Source organism: Malus sylvestris, chromosome 17 (genome assembly GCF_916048215.2).
Source record: "Malus sylvestris chromosome 17, drMalSylv7.2, whole genome shotgun sequence".
NCBI lineage: Eukaryota > Viridiplantae > Streptophyta > Magnoliopsida > Rosales > Rosaceae > Malus > Malus sylvestris.
The window spans coordinates 4495223-4513116 of NC_062276.1; the positions used below are offsets into that span (position 1 = coordinate 4495223).

Sequence of the window (17894 nt, forward strand, 5' to 3'; positions counted from 1 at the left end):
GTAAGGTTGTCAGTCGTTACAAGCAATTCACAAACATATTTGGGACCATTGAATTATTTCCAACTGATTTTACAAGTCTATTAATTAACGGAAATGAAATTACACTTTACAAACCTCACCTTTCAAGATGAGTAATAGTTTGTCTACTAGAACATATAATTATCATATGCTAAAAGATTATAGTTACAATAACCTTTCTGGAGAATTTCCCCGCTGCCGCTTTCCCAACGCTATAAATCTTAAATGTCCTAAATCTTTTGATATCATTCAAAATGCTCAAGAATCGAGATACAGTAAGAAAGATGTTAAGACCATTTCTAAAGAAAATGTCAAAAGTGTCAAGATAAAGAAACAAATTTACGCCTACCATCCTAGTCGTTTGTTTTGACAACATAGATCAAAACGTCAAATCACTACCATTTGAATTTATTTAATAAATGCCTCTCACAATCCACTAATCACATGATGTGCCCAATTTGCACAATTTTTTTCAATTTTTGTAACAGTAGAACTCACAATATATAAAAGGAAAAAAAAAATATTTGACTGATCATTTGGAAAAAAGAAATTTAGTATATAACTTCAAAAAGCAATGTCAGCTCTCAATTGAAATTTGACAATTTATATTTAATAGCTCTATTAAAGATGCTCTCAAAACTAGAATTCTTCGTAGGCTTTTTATCACTTCATATTTTTGGCACAATTCTAATGCCAAAATTATAAAATATTATGCTAAAACTGTGAGATGATGGAAAGTTTCATTTTGAGAGAGTTCATTTAGTATTTCTCTTATTTACAAAATTTAGTCGGCATATTAAATCTCGCATTACCCTTTCTTAAAAAATGAATTATTGATTGAGCATCGGTCGGTGCTTCCTTAGTTTTGTGTTTACTAGCTGTATTAGTACATTGTATATTGTCTTGGAACCCATGAAACCAGCAGCCATCGACGACTTTTGCTTTTACCTAAATTTTGAATGAAACAGTGAATTAAATAAGTTTAATCATGTCATTAGGCACTTAAATTTTGGATGAACCAATGAATTAAATATGTTTGATCATGTCATTAGGCAGTGTTAAACTATATTATATGATTAACAGTAGAACTCACAATATACGATTAAAAAAACAATTTGACTCATCCTTTGGAAAAATGATATTTAGTATCTAACTTCAAATTTTACAATTTAAATCTAACATTTCAATTGAAGATGCTCTAGACTCTCTCAAAACTGGAACTCTCTATGTACTCTCCGCCATCTATGTTTTTTGCACAATTTCTATGTCAATATTATAAAATATTATGCCAAAACTGTGAGGTGACTGAGAGTCCAATTTTAAGAATCTCTTTAGTATTTTTCTTCTTTACAAAATTTAAAATGCATATTTAGTCTCGCATTACCCTGTTTTAAAAATGAATTATTGATTTGAGCATCGGTGCTTCCTTAGTTTTGTATTTACCACCTGTATTAAAAAATTATATATTATCTTGGAACCCATGAAGCCGGCAGCCATCGACGACTTTGCTTTTACGTAAATTTTGGATGAACCAATGAATTAAATAGGTTTGATCATGTCATTAGGCAGTGTTAAACTATATTATATAATTAAACACTTCATTAAAAAGTTGTTCATTTCATTTCCAAACTCCAATCCGATAATCCAATGGCAGTGAAAGTCATTCAAGTTTGCAGGGTAGCTCCACAACCTGGCTCGTCGGCGGCCTCGGCCATCCCAACTCAAGGAGGGAAACAAACTTACGATGGAGATGCCGCTATGTCAGAAGCAATATTCCAAGTCAATCACGCACTGCCGGCTCAAGATTACTCGTCTCTTCCTCTAACCTTCATTGACCTCCTATGGCTAAGGTATCCACCCTTCCATCGCCTTTTCTTCTATAACATATTGCCTTTCTCTTGCCCTGCAGATACCCTACTCTTTTTTCATTCAATAATTATTCCAAAACTCAAAACCTCTCTCTCTCTCACCCTCCAACATTTTCTCCCTCTAGCCGGAAACATCACTTGGCCCGAAAACTCCCCCAAACCCACCCTAAATTATGTCAAGGGCGACACCGTTTCCCTCACAGTAGCCGAATCTGATGCTGATTTCCACCATCTCTCAAGCAATGACTTTAACATTGATGCCAAAGAATACCACCCTCTTGTACCCCAGCTGGAGAACTCTCACGAAAAAGCCGCCGTGATGGCGTTCCAAATCACCGTCTTTCCCAACAGCGGCGGCTTTTCCATTGGAATATCCATGCACCATGCAGTTGTTGACGGCAAGACTCTCTTCATGTTTCTGAAATCATGGACCCACATATGCAGACATGTTCATCAATCTGATGACGTTGTTTTGCCTGATCAGCTCAAACCATTTTACGACAGAAGGGGTATGAAAGACCCCATCTTTCTCCAACTGGAAGAGATTTACTTGAACCAGTTTCTGAACATGGACAGACAACAAAATAATCGAAGCTTGATGGTTGCAGCCCGCTATAAATCTCTAGTGATATCAAATTCAACTCGAGGCAACTTCGAATTCACGAGCGCAAAGATACAAGCTTTACGGAAATGGATCATGGCCAGGAAACAACAGGAAGGACATGATCGATCTGTTCATTTGTCAACATTTTCTCTAACGTGCGCCTACTCATGGATTTGCTTGCTAAAAGCAGAGCAAGAAGAGCAAGATGAAGTAAAAGGGGACAAAATAATACCTATGGTAATTAACGTGGACTGCCGGTCGCGCTTAACCCCTCCTTTGCCTGCAAACTATTTTGGAAACTGCGTAACGGCCCGTCTAGCACTTGCAGAAAGAAAAGGACTTCTGGGAGAAGATGGGTTGGTTGTAGCGGTAAATGCGATTAGTGAAGCCATTAAGGGTTTGGATGACGGGAGTTTGATGAATGGCGCGGAGAATCTCGTTTCCAGTTTGTACCCTTCTGATGAACAGACTAGTAGTGGTGCTGGTCATCGGAGATTCTTTACAACCGCTGGATCGCATCGGTTTGACATGTATGATACTGATTTTGGATGGGGAAGGCCAAGGAGCACCGAAGTGGTTCGGATGCATACAGTCGGAACGATCACTTTTGCAGATGGTAAGAACGGCGGCGGAGCTGTTGACATCGGGTTGGTTTTGAAAAAACATCATATGGATGCTTTTGCTTCTCTATTTGCAAAAGGTCTTGAAACCCTTTGAAGTTTGAAGTCTCATTTCATATATATTCTGGTCAGCTGAAAAATTGTATGCTTCTTCATGATTAATCTTGTGATGTTTTTTGGAGCAGGAAGCTCTATGTTTCTCGGACGAATTGGTATAAATAATGTTGCAAGAAAAAACTTCGGAAGACTCGGCACAAAACCAAGGACAATGGTCTTTACTTCCTTTAGTACTAGCACGAGGCGCGAGTGAAACTTAGTCCCTCTTAGTCACATTTATTCTTAGTCCAGCCAGTACCAAATATGGATAGTCTCAGACAGTCCCTTTTTAACAGCTTGCATTGCTCTTTGCATGCATGTTTGATTCTTGTGACTATGATCTAGGGAAAATTTGCAATGCCTCTCAAACTTAGGAGTCGATTCGGATTTTTCTCTTTGAGCATTTAATTTGGTATATATTTTTTCTTTTGGCAAAAAATTTGGTATATATTGAACTTGGGTAATGCTAGAGAGACTAAATTTGTTCATTAAATTTTGTAAACTAAACGACATTGAAGTTTATGATTAGATTATTACTTAAATGTTGATTAACGTGCTTATTTTGTATTGGTGACACATCATTTAGTTTGCAACTTTAGTCTACCTAGCATTAGTCATTGAATTTTCATAGTCTTTTAAAACCTATTAATTTACCAAATTGAAAGTCGAGAAGGAGAATCCATTTTCGCTATAATTTGTTAGCCAATAATCGTTTATATTTGGGGATTTAAACTTGTTTATTTTGGTTACACTCCTTGAAACTCAATTTTAATTTCACTTTGTCCTTGTAGCTCAAAAATCGTCACTTTACTCCCTGAAACTCAAAAATTGCTCCACTTTGCTCTTTAAAACTCAATTTTGATTCCATTTTGTCCCATGAAACTCAAACATTGTCATTTTACTCTATAAAACTCAAAAATTCGCTTCACATCATCTAAGGTCACAAATCATGGTCTTCATCATGCTTAATCTAAGCCTTTTGGTCGGCAGCTGCTTGCGAGTTACGACCTAAGGGAAGGTCGTCTCTGCTTCCCACCAGCGGCCGGCCCTAGCGGCACAGCAATCACAAACATATTTTGGATAACTGATTTTACAAGTCCATTAATTAACGAAAATGAAATTACACTTTACAACCCTCACCCTTTCATGATGAGTAATAGTTTGTCTACTAGAACATATAGTAATCATATGCTAAAAGATTATCGTTACAATAACCTTTCTGAAGAATTTCCCCGCCGCCAGTTTCCCAACGCTATAAATCTTAATCGTCCTATTAACAACGTCCTAATCAATTAGCATCTCACTAGTTGTAGTTTGTATCGTCGCCTTGGTGCTCTGCGTGCTCAAGTCTTCCCCGTGCTTCTTCGATTCTTGGGACCTAATGAACTCCTGTATCCTTGCCTTTAATTCATTGTCTGGTATCAGCATGTCCGCAGTAAGATGTGATCGGTTGAACGGATCAGACTGCAAATCGCATGCAATAGATAAATTAGCAAGATAGGAGATGCGTTTCATAAAGATTACCCTATATATTATCACATAAGGATTGATGACGTACGCTATCACTAAGAAGATGCCTTTGAATGACGGGCCGGTCTACCGTGATTCTTGAAGACGGTAAGATAACTGGATCCTTCATTAAAGTGTACTGCAAGAAAGAAAATACATGCAACGTAAGACGGTCCCAACATATCTACTTAGCCACTACACAAAAATGTACCTGAATTGGATCGAGGAATTCATCTGGTATATCCCCAAGAGTAGCTTCAGTGTCCATGGCCTCCGAAGCAGCAACCTTTGCTTTCGCACCTAACTCGATAAACTCTCGTATGATCCTCCCATCTTCACCAATTTTCCTTAGGACATCCGCCGCAGCACTAAACAACTGAAGCAACGTACAATTGTGTCAGACAGTGTCCACGTCAAACATAAAGATAGAAGTTAAAAGTAACGCTTTGACTCATCTGAATTACCTGCTCGTTGTACGACCGGCCATCCTTTGAGATGGCAGCTGGAAATATATTTTCTGAATCACCCTTTGCCAAATGAACATATATGTATACAATCTTTAAACAAACAAAAAAAACAAAAAAAGGAAGTCAGGCTGGGCGTGCTTCAATCTAATAAACGCAAACATCTCCGCCAACAACAAATCAGACACTCAAAAGTGCATGAGCATAGGCTAGAAATGCTAATGAGTGGGTCAGGGCCAGCTAAGCTGTGGAACCATGAGCCCTGTTCAACTGAACCTTCTTTACTAACAGGCAGATTTTGATTCAGTCATACAAAAATAACTATATATAAACATATAAATTCAACTGCATGTCATCCACCAAGCAAAAATCACATTAGTATGCCAACCTGCTTAAGCAATTGCTTTGGACGGAATTCATATTTCTCAGGGTCTTTCAAACTAAGCGATTTTCTTTGAGGGCCTACTAATTGCAACAAAAAGTAATTGAGCATGCTGGCCACCCTTTCAACCTGGACAGAAAAACAAATAACAAAGCTGTTCAGAATATACTAAGAAGATAAACCACGTGGAAACTTTTGGATTTAGCAACCAAACAATCACTTCAGAGCGATAAGCATGCATCTGCATGAATGTGTGCATGTGTGAGAGATTGAAAGAGATGTTTATACCATCTCAGGAAGTAGAAAAGGAGCTGTAATCTGCTCTGTAGTAAATGCCAGCATACTAACGTCTTCATTTGCTAATTTCATATCTATTCGGATAATCTGCAAGTACAAGCATTCATTTGGTTAGGTACTAACTTCCAAACGGTTTTGTTTGAGTGGAGGGAAGATGAAACAGACATTCTCTTGAGAATGGAATAGGCGGGTTCTCTCCTGCCTTTCTTGAGCAGGTCTGCGCTCCCATTCTGCAGTGTTCGACATCTCAGCTTCCAGTTCTTTGAGTTCAAGAATTTTGTTAAGACTTTCATCCAGAAGATAGATGCTATCATTGATCAAAAAGTTTAAGAAATTCAAGTAAACACCCTTCTCCTCTTCCTTAGCAATCTGGAGCAATATAAAAGTTATTGCAGTCAAGGGCAAATGCCGTAAAGAAATCAGAGTGCAGAAATTACAGAACTTAGAATCACGACAGAAAGTTCAAACATGTCCTTCCATTAAAGTACTGTACCTGTTTCCAAGCATTTCGATGATTAGGGACATGCCACAGATATTCAAGAAGTTCAGCAATGTTGTGGCGAATATTAAACTTGTCATAGAACTGCACAATTGGAAAACAAACACGACAATTAAAAAAATAATAATTGAGAATGCAAAATATAGTTAGATGAATGTCCTTCGATATCACACACACATGATCATAAGAGCACTCACCTGTGTGTGAGAGCCAGTGAACTCAATGTCGACATATAGCTTCAAGAGATTCCTCACAAGATACTCGAGAGATAGTTGGTGCCCTTCAAATAGGGTCGCTGTAGCAGATGATCCACTGCAGATGCAATGAAATTTTTTATAAATTCCCAATTTTCATCATCAAATCAAAGGATGTGATACAAAATGGCGAAGTTAAACCACCTTCTACGGGGCATCCAGCAGTTTAGGACTTCAACCATCTTTGCTCTTAGATAAGGGTTCCTAATATATTCTGGACTTGCCATAAACATTATAATGAAGTTCATAAAATCATCCTGCAAAGCAAAAATATAAAATTAATAACACTTGAAGATAAGACTACAGGAAGTATGAAGAGAATAATTTATGATAAAAGTCATTTAATAAAAATTCTACCAACAAAACCCCATCCAAGGCTTTTGGAATCCGGGAAGCAAATATAAGCAACTCCATGGCATCTTCCACAAAATGCTCAGGCATAGAAGCAAACTCCGTAGGGCAAGTTGATGGTAGAGGCATTTTAAATCCACCAACCAAGCGAACTAGCCACACCACCATCAAACGGTAGAAAGTAAGAGCACTCTGTATAAGTGTCGGATCCTGAAGGAAAAGAAAAAACAAATATAAGGACCAGTAGTGGCTCCAAACAAGAACCCCATTGAAGAAAGAATGGTTAAAAATATCTAACCATAGAATAGGCATAGACAGACTTCCTACAAAGATGATGCAAATGCCAGAGACTAGAATGGCCACCCAACAAATCATTCAGCTTCAATATGACTAGCAACTTAGTTCGACCCTCAACAACCATATGAAAATAGATACAAGCTCAAGTCTAATAGGTTATGATACCAACCTCATAAGAGCTATTCAAAAATATACATGACCCAACTAAGTGCAAATAACCACACAAGCGGGTGCGCACACACAGTTCGGACATACCCTTAATATCTGAGCTTCGTAACAAAGCTTTTCCTGCGAATACGACTCTATTTCCTTCTCAAGGCGAGCTATATCCATCTCCAATTGTGGAGAAGATGTCTGGCCTTGCATGGCTTTAAGTGTGGAAAGAGTATCTTCAGACCTTGAAATGTCCTGGATTGAGTGTTTTCCATGCATAAGTGTTCCACACATCAATTACAGATAACAATTTACACAGTTCATGAAGTGTATGAAAATCTTATATCATAAAAATAACACGCGTGTGGTATTTGATGTCTTCTAATAAAGGATACCCCAGTTACCTGTACTAAATGTTTAAAGTCAGAAAATGCTTTCAGCAAACCCAGATTGAGCACCCTTGCAGTCATGAAGAAGCATTCACAAATAAATGAATATTTAGCTTTTTCACTGCTTGGCTTCACGTTGACACTATTACCGGAACTGGTGGCTTCTTGAGATTGTAAAAGGCGATTTTCACCATCAGTACTCCCCATATTAGCTTTATTAATCCATTCAGTTACTTCTTCAGATGATGCATGTAAAGCAGTCAAACCTCTAATGCAGGTCGAGAAACAATGGTTAGCATGCAGAACTGAAGAAGGAAAACTTATGCCTACTGATAAAAAAATCCTCACCTTAACTCCAAACGGTTACTGTAAAATACATATTTTGGATCAATTTTGTCCCTTTTTGTTAAATTTGCATCCAAAAACGGCTCACAAAGCCGAAGCATGACCGCACTGAGATTGACAAACATGCCTGAACTTGCACATGAAAGAGGATCCACCTATGACCATAGTAGCAAATTACTGGATGTTCATAATATAAGAATCCAAAGATTCCTTACTAAAAGTTGATACCAGTTATCAATAGAAAAATGGTTTCAATTAAGATTAAACTAAATAATTGTTTGTCCAACAGTTTTGCTGGCCAAGATTACAATATTTTCACAAAATAACATCGCTGTTGGTATCTGATCAGAGACAATACCTGAATATGGGCCCTTGATGAGTTTTTGTTGATCACCTCTGCTAGATACTCAAGAACATTCTCACGAGTGTCAGCATTTTTCAGTAGTAAGAGAAGAACTTCAGTAAGGCCATCATATAAGTTACTCATGACTGTCTTAATTGTGGCAAATGAAGATAGCAGATCAGCTGGTCTACGAGTTGAAGAGTCAGAAAAGCACTGCTGCCTGGTGTTATCGTTCAAGAGAGAAACAATGCATTAATACGAAGCCCCTTTTTCCTTCTAAACATTAAAGAGAAAAAGAAAGTGGACTACTAACCCAAAAAGAAAGAGCGCACAGAATGCAACAAGAAAACAATATGCACATTTATCTACCAGTTTCATGCATGGTTCAGTTTCTTTTAGTCGACTCAAGAATTATAAGTTTCCAAAGTTTGAGAAGGGGATATGGTAACCAAGCAAATTGACTCCTGTACTTTTTTGTTTCTCTCTCCAAAAGGAGAAAGGTAAGTTTAACCAAGCCAAACATATACGCATTTCAGTTAAGTGTAGCTTCAATCTTCTACAGTCTAGAAACCGAAAACAACACCGCATTCAAAAATTTATTCTATACTTTGCTATATCAACATATCAGTACCACAAACCAAAGGAAATAACATAACAACAAGAACATGTCAACACCAAATGCAAATAATAGCAACACGAGAAGTACAAGCATCATTGGCAAACAACAAACACAAAATAATTCACTCACCCAACATCAGGCTGGCTCTTGAAAATAGGATGATCAGGCAGAGCACTGACATGAAAAAAAGGACCCAAAATGCTAGTCCTCTCAATCACACGCCCATTCAAGTACACCCCTTTCGGAATCCACCATGGGTGATTCACGAGTGACCTTGCACCAAACGGAAACTTAACCAACAAATACAGAGCCCTCAATGGCTGCTGGAAGTTTCCGAGGGCCGAAACCTTAAGCACAATCTCCCTAAGCTCCTCATACAACCCCTTCAAAATTGGGTCCAAGCTATCCAAATCGGAGTCAGTGAAGAACTCCTCCAAAAACCCAGGTGGGCACTGAATTCTCCCACTACTCCCACTTCCTCCGAACCCATCAACCGAACCGCCGCCCTCTGAGAAAATCAATGGCAATAAAGGCGACGCATTCGACTTATTCGAATCGAAATTCGGGTTGGGGAACGATTCGGGATTTCCCAAATGAATCCTACAATACGAAACCGAAAGCTTCTTCGCTTGCCTAACCAAAGATTCCAATTCAGACTTCACGTTCTTATCTTTCATGGAAGCAATTTTCTTACCCTCGTCGTAGGCCCGTTTGTAGCACCCGATCAGGTACTGGAACGGCGGTTCAGCAGCGGGGAAGCTGCCGGAGAGCCGATCGATTAGAACCGATTCCATGAGGTCGCGAGTGAGCCTCAACTCTTTCCCCTCGCTGAGAATCTCTGCCGCAGTCATCTCCAAGTAAACAATTCGGGAATCGGAGTCCGATGAACCGGTCAGCGATACAAGAAAGATTTTGCGGAGGACTATGTCCTCCAACTCCTCCCGGGACCGCTGGGGTTTCGGGGTCGCCATGGATGGAATCTGGGCTCTCAGTGATGAGAATTTCCGCAGAAACAACGACGCAGAGGTTCGTTGATGGTGTGTGAGACTGAGTAGAACAATACAGGAGAAGGACCTGGAGAAAACGTAGGAAATAGGACTAGCTCCCAAAACGGGTTCCGGTTCACTTCCGGTCCGGCCCGGTTTTCTTTTTCTTTCCTTTCCTAGCACATTTAGATACCGATTCGGCCTTGATCCAAATCAAAATCCATTTACGGGAAGATCAAGGAATTTGGATTCTCTTCAGATGATTGAATCCAACTTTCCAACTCATATTCGATAAGAATAGAATTGGATTACCAACTACTAATGAAGATTAACAGTAACTAGAATAGTCGTACATACTTTTTTTTTCTTAATTTATTATCAATAATTAAATGAGAGAGTTTCAAATTCGAAACGTATGACTAGAAACCTAATATCATATCCACTAAAATATTTGACCACATGCATAATGGTACATACTATGCCGTGGCAAGAAGGTAAGAGTCTTTCAAAGTGGCTTTCTCCTTGAATGAAAAATCTACTGACATTTAGTGAATGGATTCGTTTTGCAATTACCAAGGGAGTTGAAGTGCTTGATCTTCAATTTATCAAGAACATATGGGCGATATGTTTTCCCAACTAGTTACTTTCAGACTTGAGATCATCAACACTAAAGGTTTTTTTATTCTTTCTCAAAAAAAAATGATAACTGGTGGCAAACCACGGTTATCCATCTCTTTCGGGGACCAGGAAAACTCACAGAGGCATTTCGGCCTCCCTAGCCAATGTTCTAAGGCCGCCTCCTGATTTCGACAGATTCAAACTGTTAGATCCCACATTGCCAGGGGTGAGGATCATCTACACCGTATATATACATGCTCACCTCTTCTTAACACGAGATCTTTTGGGAGCTCACTGGCTTCGGGTTCCGTAGGAACTCCGAAGTTAAATGAGAAAGAGGCCAAAACATTCCCATGATGGGTGACCCACTGAGAAGTTATGCTTGCGTAAGTTCTTAGAAACAAAACTGTGAGGGCGTGGTCGGGGCCTAAAGTGGACAATGTCGTGCTATGGTGGAGTCGAGTCAGGGATGTGGTGGAGCCCGAGTCGAGATGTGACAATTTGGTATCAGAGTCAATCATTGGCCTGAAGTGTGCCGACGAGAACGTTAGGCCCTTAAGGGGGTGGATTGTTAGATCTCACATCGTACAGGGTGAGGATCATCTATGCCTTATATGTACATGCTCACCTCTTCCAAACACGAGACCTTTTGAGAGCTCACTGGCTTCTTGTTCTGTAGGAACTCCGAAGTTAAGCGAGAAAGGGGCCAAAGCATTCTCATGATGGGTGACCCACTAGGAAGTTCTGCTCGCGTGAGTTCCCAGAAACAAAAATGTGAGGGCATGGTCAAGCGGACTCCGAAGTTAAGCGAGAAAGAGGCCAAAGCATTCTCATGATGGGTGACCCACTGGGAAGTTCTGCTCGCGTGAGTTCCCATAAACAAAAATGTGAGGGCATGGTCAAGCGGACAATATCGTGTTACGGTGGAGTTGAGCTAAGGATGTGGTGGAGCCCGGATCGAGATGTGACAATTTGGAGCCAGAGCCAATCTCTGGCCTAAAGTGTGCCGACGAGAACGTCTGGCCCCTAAGGGAGTGGATTGTTAGATCCCACATCGCTCAGGGGTGAAGATCTTATATGCCTTATATGTACATGCTCACCTCTTCCTAATACGAGACCTTTTGGGAGCTCACTGGCTTCGGGTTCCGTAGAAACTCTGAAGTTAAGCAAGAAAATGGCCAAAGCATTCTCATGATGGGTGACCCACTGGGAAGTTTTGCTCGCGTGAGTTCCCAGAAACAAAACTGTGAGTGCGTGGTTAAGCGAACAATATCATGCTATAGTGGAGTCGAGCCCGAGATGTGGAGCCCAGGTTAAGATGTGACACAAACAGCTAAAAATTGTGCTTCTGAAAAATGTTTTCGTCGACAAAACTCGAATGGCACAAGTGTCGTATGTTTTTGTGTTCCTTGAAAGCCTAACCTTAGGTATCGTTTGGTAGGCAAACGGGATGGGACGGGACGGAACGAGACGGGACAGGATGGGATGGAACGGAGAGGGAGCAAAGATGTCCTCGGATGGAAACAATGAGGAAGAAGAAGGAGACGGAGATGTTATAATTTTGTGTTCCACGGATGTGGAACGAGTCGTTCCAGAGGGTGAGGCGGAACATAAATTCATCCAAAATTCATCCCGTGAATCAGCGCGTTCCATCCGTTTTTATGCACACCAAACGTGAGATTGAACGTCTCGTCCCATTCCGTTCCGTCCCACGTACCTAACGGTACCTTAGCGATTTGCAGGATGCACTTGGGCTCATATCTGATTGTTGTAGGTCCATTGCTTCGACTAAATGGTTAAGATTCAAGGCTTCCAAGGGAATGCATACGAGATAGAGTTTGCCATTTGCATTATGAAACATTCAAGAATGCTCGAGATGATGGTCATCAACCCCTTTAGTAAAATCTATTGGGGTGGAGGAGATTGGATGGACGACATGGTGGTCGAAGCAGTGCACCACCATAATCGTCGTTTGGATCCATCTTGGGAAGAAAACTGCAGGGCATTCGTCGAGGAAAAGCTGAAGGATGGGAAGACTAATGCTCAAGTTATAATTCTCTAACGGTCGTAATTAGCGAGTGCATTATAGCACCATACTTAAAAGTTTTCATGTCTATGCTGTCCATTTTTTTTTTCTTTTCCGGGAGGTGGCTGTGCAGTAAAAAAGAATCGCATTGAATCAACAGAATTTCAAGGTAAATAATACCTCAACATCTGTAAAACGCTCTGGACCGTACCATGATACAAAACTTGTTTTTTTCATAGCCCAACTGCTTTCCGCCAATGAAAAATTAGATGGCAAGAATGCAGGAGGAACGTGATTTTGTATATATATATATACTGTTAAAGTTGCAAAACTGCAGGGTTTATCATGTCGATCAATTTGTGTCGAGAAAATTACGGAGTCGAAGTTCATTCGAAAAGGAGTCATAGACCGCTGGTTTAATCTCCCCAAACAATTCCCGGTAAGACTTTACAGCAATTCACGATGATCAGATGGACTTGTGAATGAGGGTCTTGCATTCGCAGGACCAAATAGTAGCTCTAAGCAGAAGGCAGGGCCGCATACCGATCCTCCTTTTTTCCCAACTTTATCCAAATCCCGTACAGTGAGCTGCAACCATTCAAAACACCAAAAGATTAACATGAATCAGATTTTTAACTGTGCATGCGGGAACTTGTTTGGAAGTGCTTTTAGAATGGCTATAATCATCCTTGACAATGTTTAGCGGAAAAAATTAAAGTGTTTATGGGTTGTAAAAGCGCTTCGAAGCATTAATGCTCAAAAGCACAAAATTGACCCATAATCACTTTCAGCAAAAATTTAAAAAAATATTCAAATTACTTCCTGAAAATGCATTTGTAAGCACTTTTTCAAGAAGTAGGTGAGCAATGCTTCTCCCAGGAAGTACTACATGTGCTTCCGAAACCCGTGAGCACTCTTAAACTTTGTCTGCCATAAGTCACTAAATGCCCTTCTGGTTGTTTGGAAACGATTTTGACCTCTCTAGAAGTAATCCCAAACAAGGCCTAAATTTTCTCCGGGCTCATAAGTGCTTTGTAAAGAAGCTTTTTCAGTGAACCGTTGATAAAGTGCTGAAAAGAGAAAGTAGGTTAAGACCTGTAGCAAGCTGTTCCTGATGAAAGCTGTGTTGAAGCAAGCATAGAAGAGGCGACTTCCATACATTTTTTGATAGAATATGACTCGCACATCTCCAGTTATCTGCACAGGCATATCGAAGTAATATTCAAGACAGGCCTTCTGGTAAAGTACGGAGCTTTCTGTATCCATTTGGACTACAACATGAGGCTCATCCGATTCTGCTTTCTTGTCTTCCTCTTCGCCTTCAACGAATGAGACATAGTATCGTGGACTACTCGTCCTCTGACATCCTTTCTGGATTTGTTTGCAGGAACTCCTAGAAACTTCTAGTGATGGACGATAAAGCTGGCCGGAAATCTGTTAAGACAAAGTTCAAAAAATTCTCATTAGTTAGCTTAAAAGCATATTGTAATTGATCAATGTTCTAGATTATCAGAATGTACAAAAAGGGCATACCTCTTGCAACTCTGAGACCACAAAAAAGATTTTTTCAATGTTAATCGTGTCATAAAATCGGATTCGTCTCAATTCTCTGCTACATTGCTGAGGCAAGTTCACATCGGGAGGCACATCTTCAACTCCGCGAGGAAAAGAGAGACAGTTCGACCAGTATTCTACATAACGGCGTTGGCTTGGTATTGAGACCTGTTTAGATCAGATACACAACGTTCTTCTTAGTGTAGGCTTTTTTCATGCCCTCCTTAAAAGAGTTTTTAAATGACTTAGAATCGAAATTGAAAGCAATACATAATCTCAAATTTTTGTTCATACAGATTATGTTATATACTAACATTCTACTGGAAATTATTTGTATCATAACTAATGTGACTTACTCCTTCATTATTGACGGTCCGCCTTTGAGCATACAACTGAAGAGCTTCCTCTGCTGGCATCCCACAGTAGACTAGGTAAGCACATAGCATTAAGCCCGTGCGACCTTTGCCTGCCTGCATCAAAATAGCAGCAATCAAAGAACACAAACATTATAATACATCCCCACTGGTGTAAATTTAGCCTAATCAGTGTGTTATAAATATTTGGATTCAGATAATTACGCAAACAACAGTATTTGCTTAAGAAATTATATTTGTAGCAGCTAGCTTGCATTTATGCCTACCATGCAGTGTATAACGGCAATGTTTTCCGGATCCTGTGATAGCCATGAATCCACACTTTCACAGAAGAGCTTGATCATTTCTAGATGTGGAACATGATTGTCATCAAAAGGAAACCTTTCCACACGACCATGAAAATGAGACGGGTCATAATTTTCTTCGATGCAAAGGTTGTAGATCTGAAAAAGTACCACCTTATTAACGAAAATGCATATATAAAAAGAAAACCAAATTAGAGGAAAAAATTGAAAAGGAACTAATTGGATTAAGGAGCTACGGTACCTTGTAATGATCTTGATGTCTCATATCAAGCACAGACTTGACCTGCCAAAGAGGATTACGATACATTGCCCGCATTCGTTCTGCAGGGAATGACATTGCCAAAATGCGATCCGTGATGTAAGTCATGTCGAGATCATAGCCAGCAACAAGCATTCGCCTCCGCTGCTTTGATACCAAGTTACGGATGTAAAAGCTTTTACTCAGACAATTGATCAGTTTGTGTTGTAGGGTTAAGCTTTCAAACTTCCCTGCAGGCACTTGCCTTGAGAACTTCAACCCCATCTTTTGGCTGATCTAATTGTGAATACTATGGTACCTAACCCAAGAAAACACCATTCATCAACAACCACTAAACAAAATTAATGATAAATATATGAAAAGGTATGCTTAAACACAAGTTATTCGTGTCATATTTATTCACCGCCTTTCTGGGGGACGACCTCATTATCTGCGATGTGATAAAAGAATGTCCTACATATATAGCATTTTTGGAGAAAGAAAATGTACCTGCAGAGCTGAACATGAAGTTAATTTGTGATGAATTGGGTGAAAGGAACTTGATGTGTTGAAGCAAATTCTAGGGCAAAAAAGACCCAAATTGAAAAGGTTTGGGGAAGAAACCCTAGAATGAGCTTTGGTAAATGAAAAAACAAATGTGGGCGGTTAGGGTGGCCGGGAGGTCATGACGAGGATGACCTCCATTTTTCGTTGGTTGGGAAAGAGAAGAAAAGAGAAAGCTGATTGGGGTTGGGAAGCTAAGCCAAATTTGGAGGAGGGGACAACAATCTCAGCCCCTAATTTGGACGAAAATTGTTGTGGCAAGAAATTAAAAAATGGGAGCAAAATTGGGCGAGAACTTAGGGTGTTTTTCTGCCTTGGGACAGAAGGAAGCTTTTTTAATTCGGAATGGCTGAGCTGATCAACCCTAATATTATCAACCAAAAAAGCAATGTCCCTTGTACTCTTCATTAAGTCTCATTTTACTCTCTACACTCTAATGTGTCTCACTTTACCCCTCGTGCTCTTGTTTCGTGTCCTAGTTTGCCTCATCCCGTTAAAGTTGTTAACAAAACCGTTAAGTAGCTAACGTTACATGGGCATTATTATTGGAAATTTTCCTCTCAAGAAAAATTAAAAAGTAATTAAGCCACACTTCTCTAGCCTCTCCTCCCTCTGATCTCCATCATCATCGTTTCATCTTCCTCTGCTTTTCTTTCCATCTACTTTTATTGGATCACAATACCCACAATCAAAACAAATACTAGAGGCTAAACCAAATATGAAGATAAAGTATCCTCAAAAACCCTAAATCGACAAGGCTGGCATTTTTGAACTCTTCTCCTTTAGCATTTATTTAGTCTTTTGAACTCCAACTACCCACAGAACCATATCAATTATAAATCAGCTAATGCGAAACACAAAAAGAACTCCATATATGAGTCCCAATGCATTTTTTCAAACGCCAAATTGGAATACACACACACACATATATATACAACGATTTCCATATCTAAAGATAGAGTTTTGGGTGTGAACATGAAATTGATATCCTTTTTCTTTCTTTTTACTTCTTGATAAGAAGAACAGAAGACGAAACGATGATGATTATGAAGGAGAAAGAGCAGAAAGAGGAAAGGGATCGGCAGAAGGGAGATGGGAACTTGTGATTTGTTGTTTTTCCCCTTTTTGTGTTAAATCTGAAAAGAAAAATTGTGTGAACACACGTTAATCGTAGCTAGATAACTATATTCGAACAAGTTGTCATATACAGTTCAATAGATCCAGTGCAATCTTGCGTCTCAAGGGAAATAGAGAAATTTTTTAATGTGAAAGAAAATAAAAAGATTTTCAATTAGAAGAATCTAGCAACTATACAACGAAGAATCTTCAAATAAATGTACAAAGTATGATGTTATAGCTATTGTTATAGTTCTGAAATTTGCAAAGTCACAAGCCGCTCGTATATGGGCTTGTGAATCTGTGATTGGTAGCTAGTATGAATGAGGCTAAATTAGGTGGGAAATGCAAGTATATTTATTCATCAATATTTGTCGAAAAAGGCACATTAAGCACGTCATAAACTTTTATATTACTATTGAAACCCTAGCTATTATCGGTCGGTAGCAAAACAAACGGGAAAGAAATATGTATACTTGCAAATGAAACTCTGCAAAGTTGCAAACAAATTCAGAATAACCTCTAAAGAAAGCTGTGGCAATTAATCATCCATCACTCACAAAAAATTAAATAAATAAAAATCATTAGAAATAAGCAATTTCACTATATAATATATATATTTTTTTGTTGGATAATTTCACTATAAATCAAAAAGAAAATTGAGAGTAAAATGTTATATTGACCGAAACAATAAAACTTTGCAGTTGTTTTGTGGAGACGCAAGATGGAAGTTGCATGTACCGTTTTTATTCTCAACCTTCAAAACAGCTAGCTAAACAGCATATGATGTGAAATGTAAGGAGTGCTGTACTCGCCTGACGACATTTGAACGTCGTTCTCGTATAGTAAACGACATGCAAGATGCAATGATTTACGTCGTCGTAGGAATATCAGTGCCACTTATAATGTCTGAACGGAGAAGGAAAAAGACGACGGAAAATTTAATGGCGGTGTCGCTTTAGTTGTAATCCACGGTGTCCTTTAGTTGTAATCCACAGTATCCAG

At 39.3% G+C, this 17894-nt stretch overlaps 3 protein-coding genes across 4 annotated transcripts; 1 reads left to right on the top strand and 2 right to left on the bottom strand.

Moving 5' to 3' along the window:
• Positions 1–1521: 1521 nt before the first annotated feature.
• On the top strand, positions 1522–3703 carry LOC126610989 (phenolic glucoside malonyltransferase 2-like). Its single transcript, XM_050279174.1, has 2 exons — positions 1522–3190; positions 3296–3703. Exons 1-2 carry the CDS (start codon positions 1666–1668, stop codon positions 3418–3420), a joined length of 1650 nt encoding a protein of 549 aa, XP_050135131.1. The 5' UTR covers positions 1522–1665; the 3' UTR covers positions 3421–3703.
• Positions 3704–4280: 577 nt separating this feature from the next.
• On the bottom strand, positions 4281–10380 carry LOC126610988 (probable ubiquitin conjugation factor E4). Its single transcript, XM_050279173.1, has 16 exons — positions 9238–10380; positions 8505–8709; positions 8150–8301; positions 7817–8069; positions 7515–7667; positions 6969–7172; positions 6756–6868; positions 6555–6669; positions 6352–6441; positions 6024–6227; positions 5850–5945; positions 5568–5690; positions 5180–5272; positions 4927–5091; positions 4765–4854; positions 4281–4670 (listed from the first exon to the last, which is right to left on the bottom strand). The coding sequence occupies exons 1-16, from the start codon at positions 10077–10079 to the stop codon at positions 4491–4493; spliced, it is 3078 nt and encodes a 1025-aa protein (XP_050135130.1). The 5' UTR covers positions 10080–10380; the 3' UTR covers positions 4281–4490.
• Positions 10381–12866: 2486 nt separating this feature from the next.
• LOC126610990 (phosphatidylinositol 3,4,5-trisphosphate 3-phosphatase and protein-tyrosine-phosphatase PTEN1-like) lies at positions 12867–15964 on the bottom strand. 2 transcript variants are annotated; one of them, XR_007618659.1, is made up of 8 exons: positions 15720–15964; positions 15213–15528; positions 14933–15109; positions 14649–14762; positions 14272–14460; positions 13898–14172; positions 13716–13808; positions 13229–13326 (listed from the first exon to the last, which is right to left on the bottom strand). XR_007618659.1 is itself a non-coding variant. In XM_050279175.1 (7 exons), exons 2-7 carry the CDS (start codon positions 15492–15494, stop codon positions 13186–13188), a joined length of 1242 nt encoding a protein of 413 aa, XP_050135132.1. In that variant the 5' UTR covers positions 15495–15528; positions 15720–15962; the 3' UTR covers positions 12867–13185. The 2 variants fall into 2 exon arrangements, 1 of the variants encoding a protein (XP_050135132.1); XM_050279175.1 differs by lacking the exon at positions 13716–13808 and having other exon boundaries at positions 12867–13326; positions 13834–14172; positions 15720–15962.
• Between the last annotated feature and the right edge of the window lie 1930 nt (positions 15965–17894).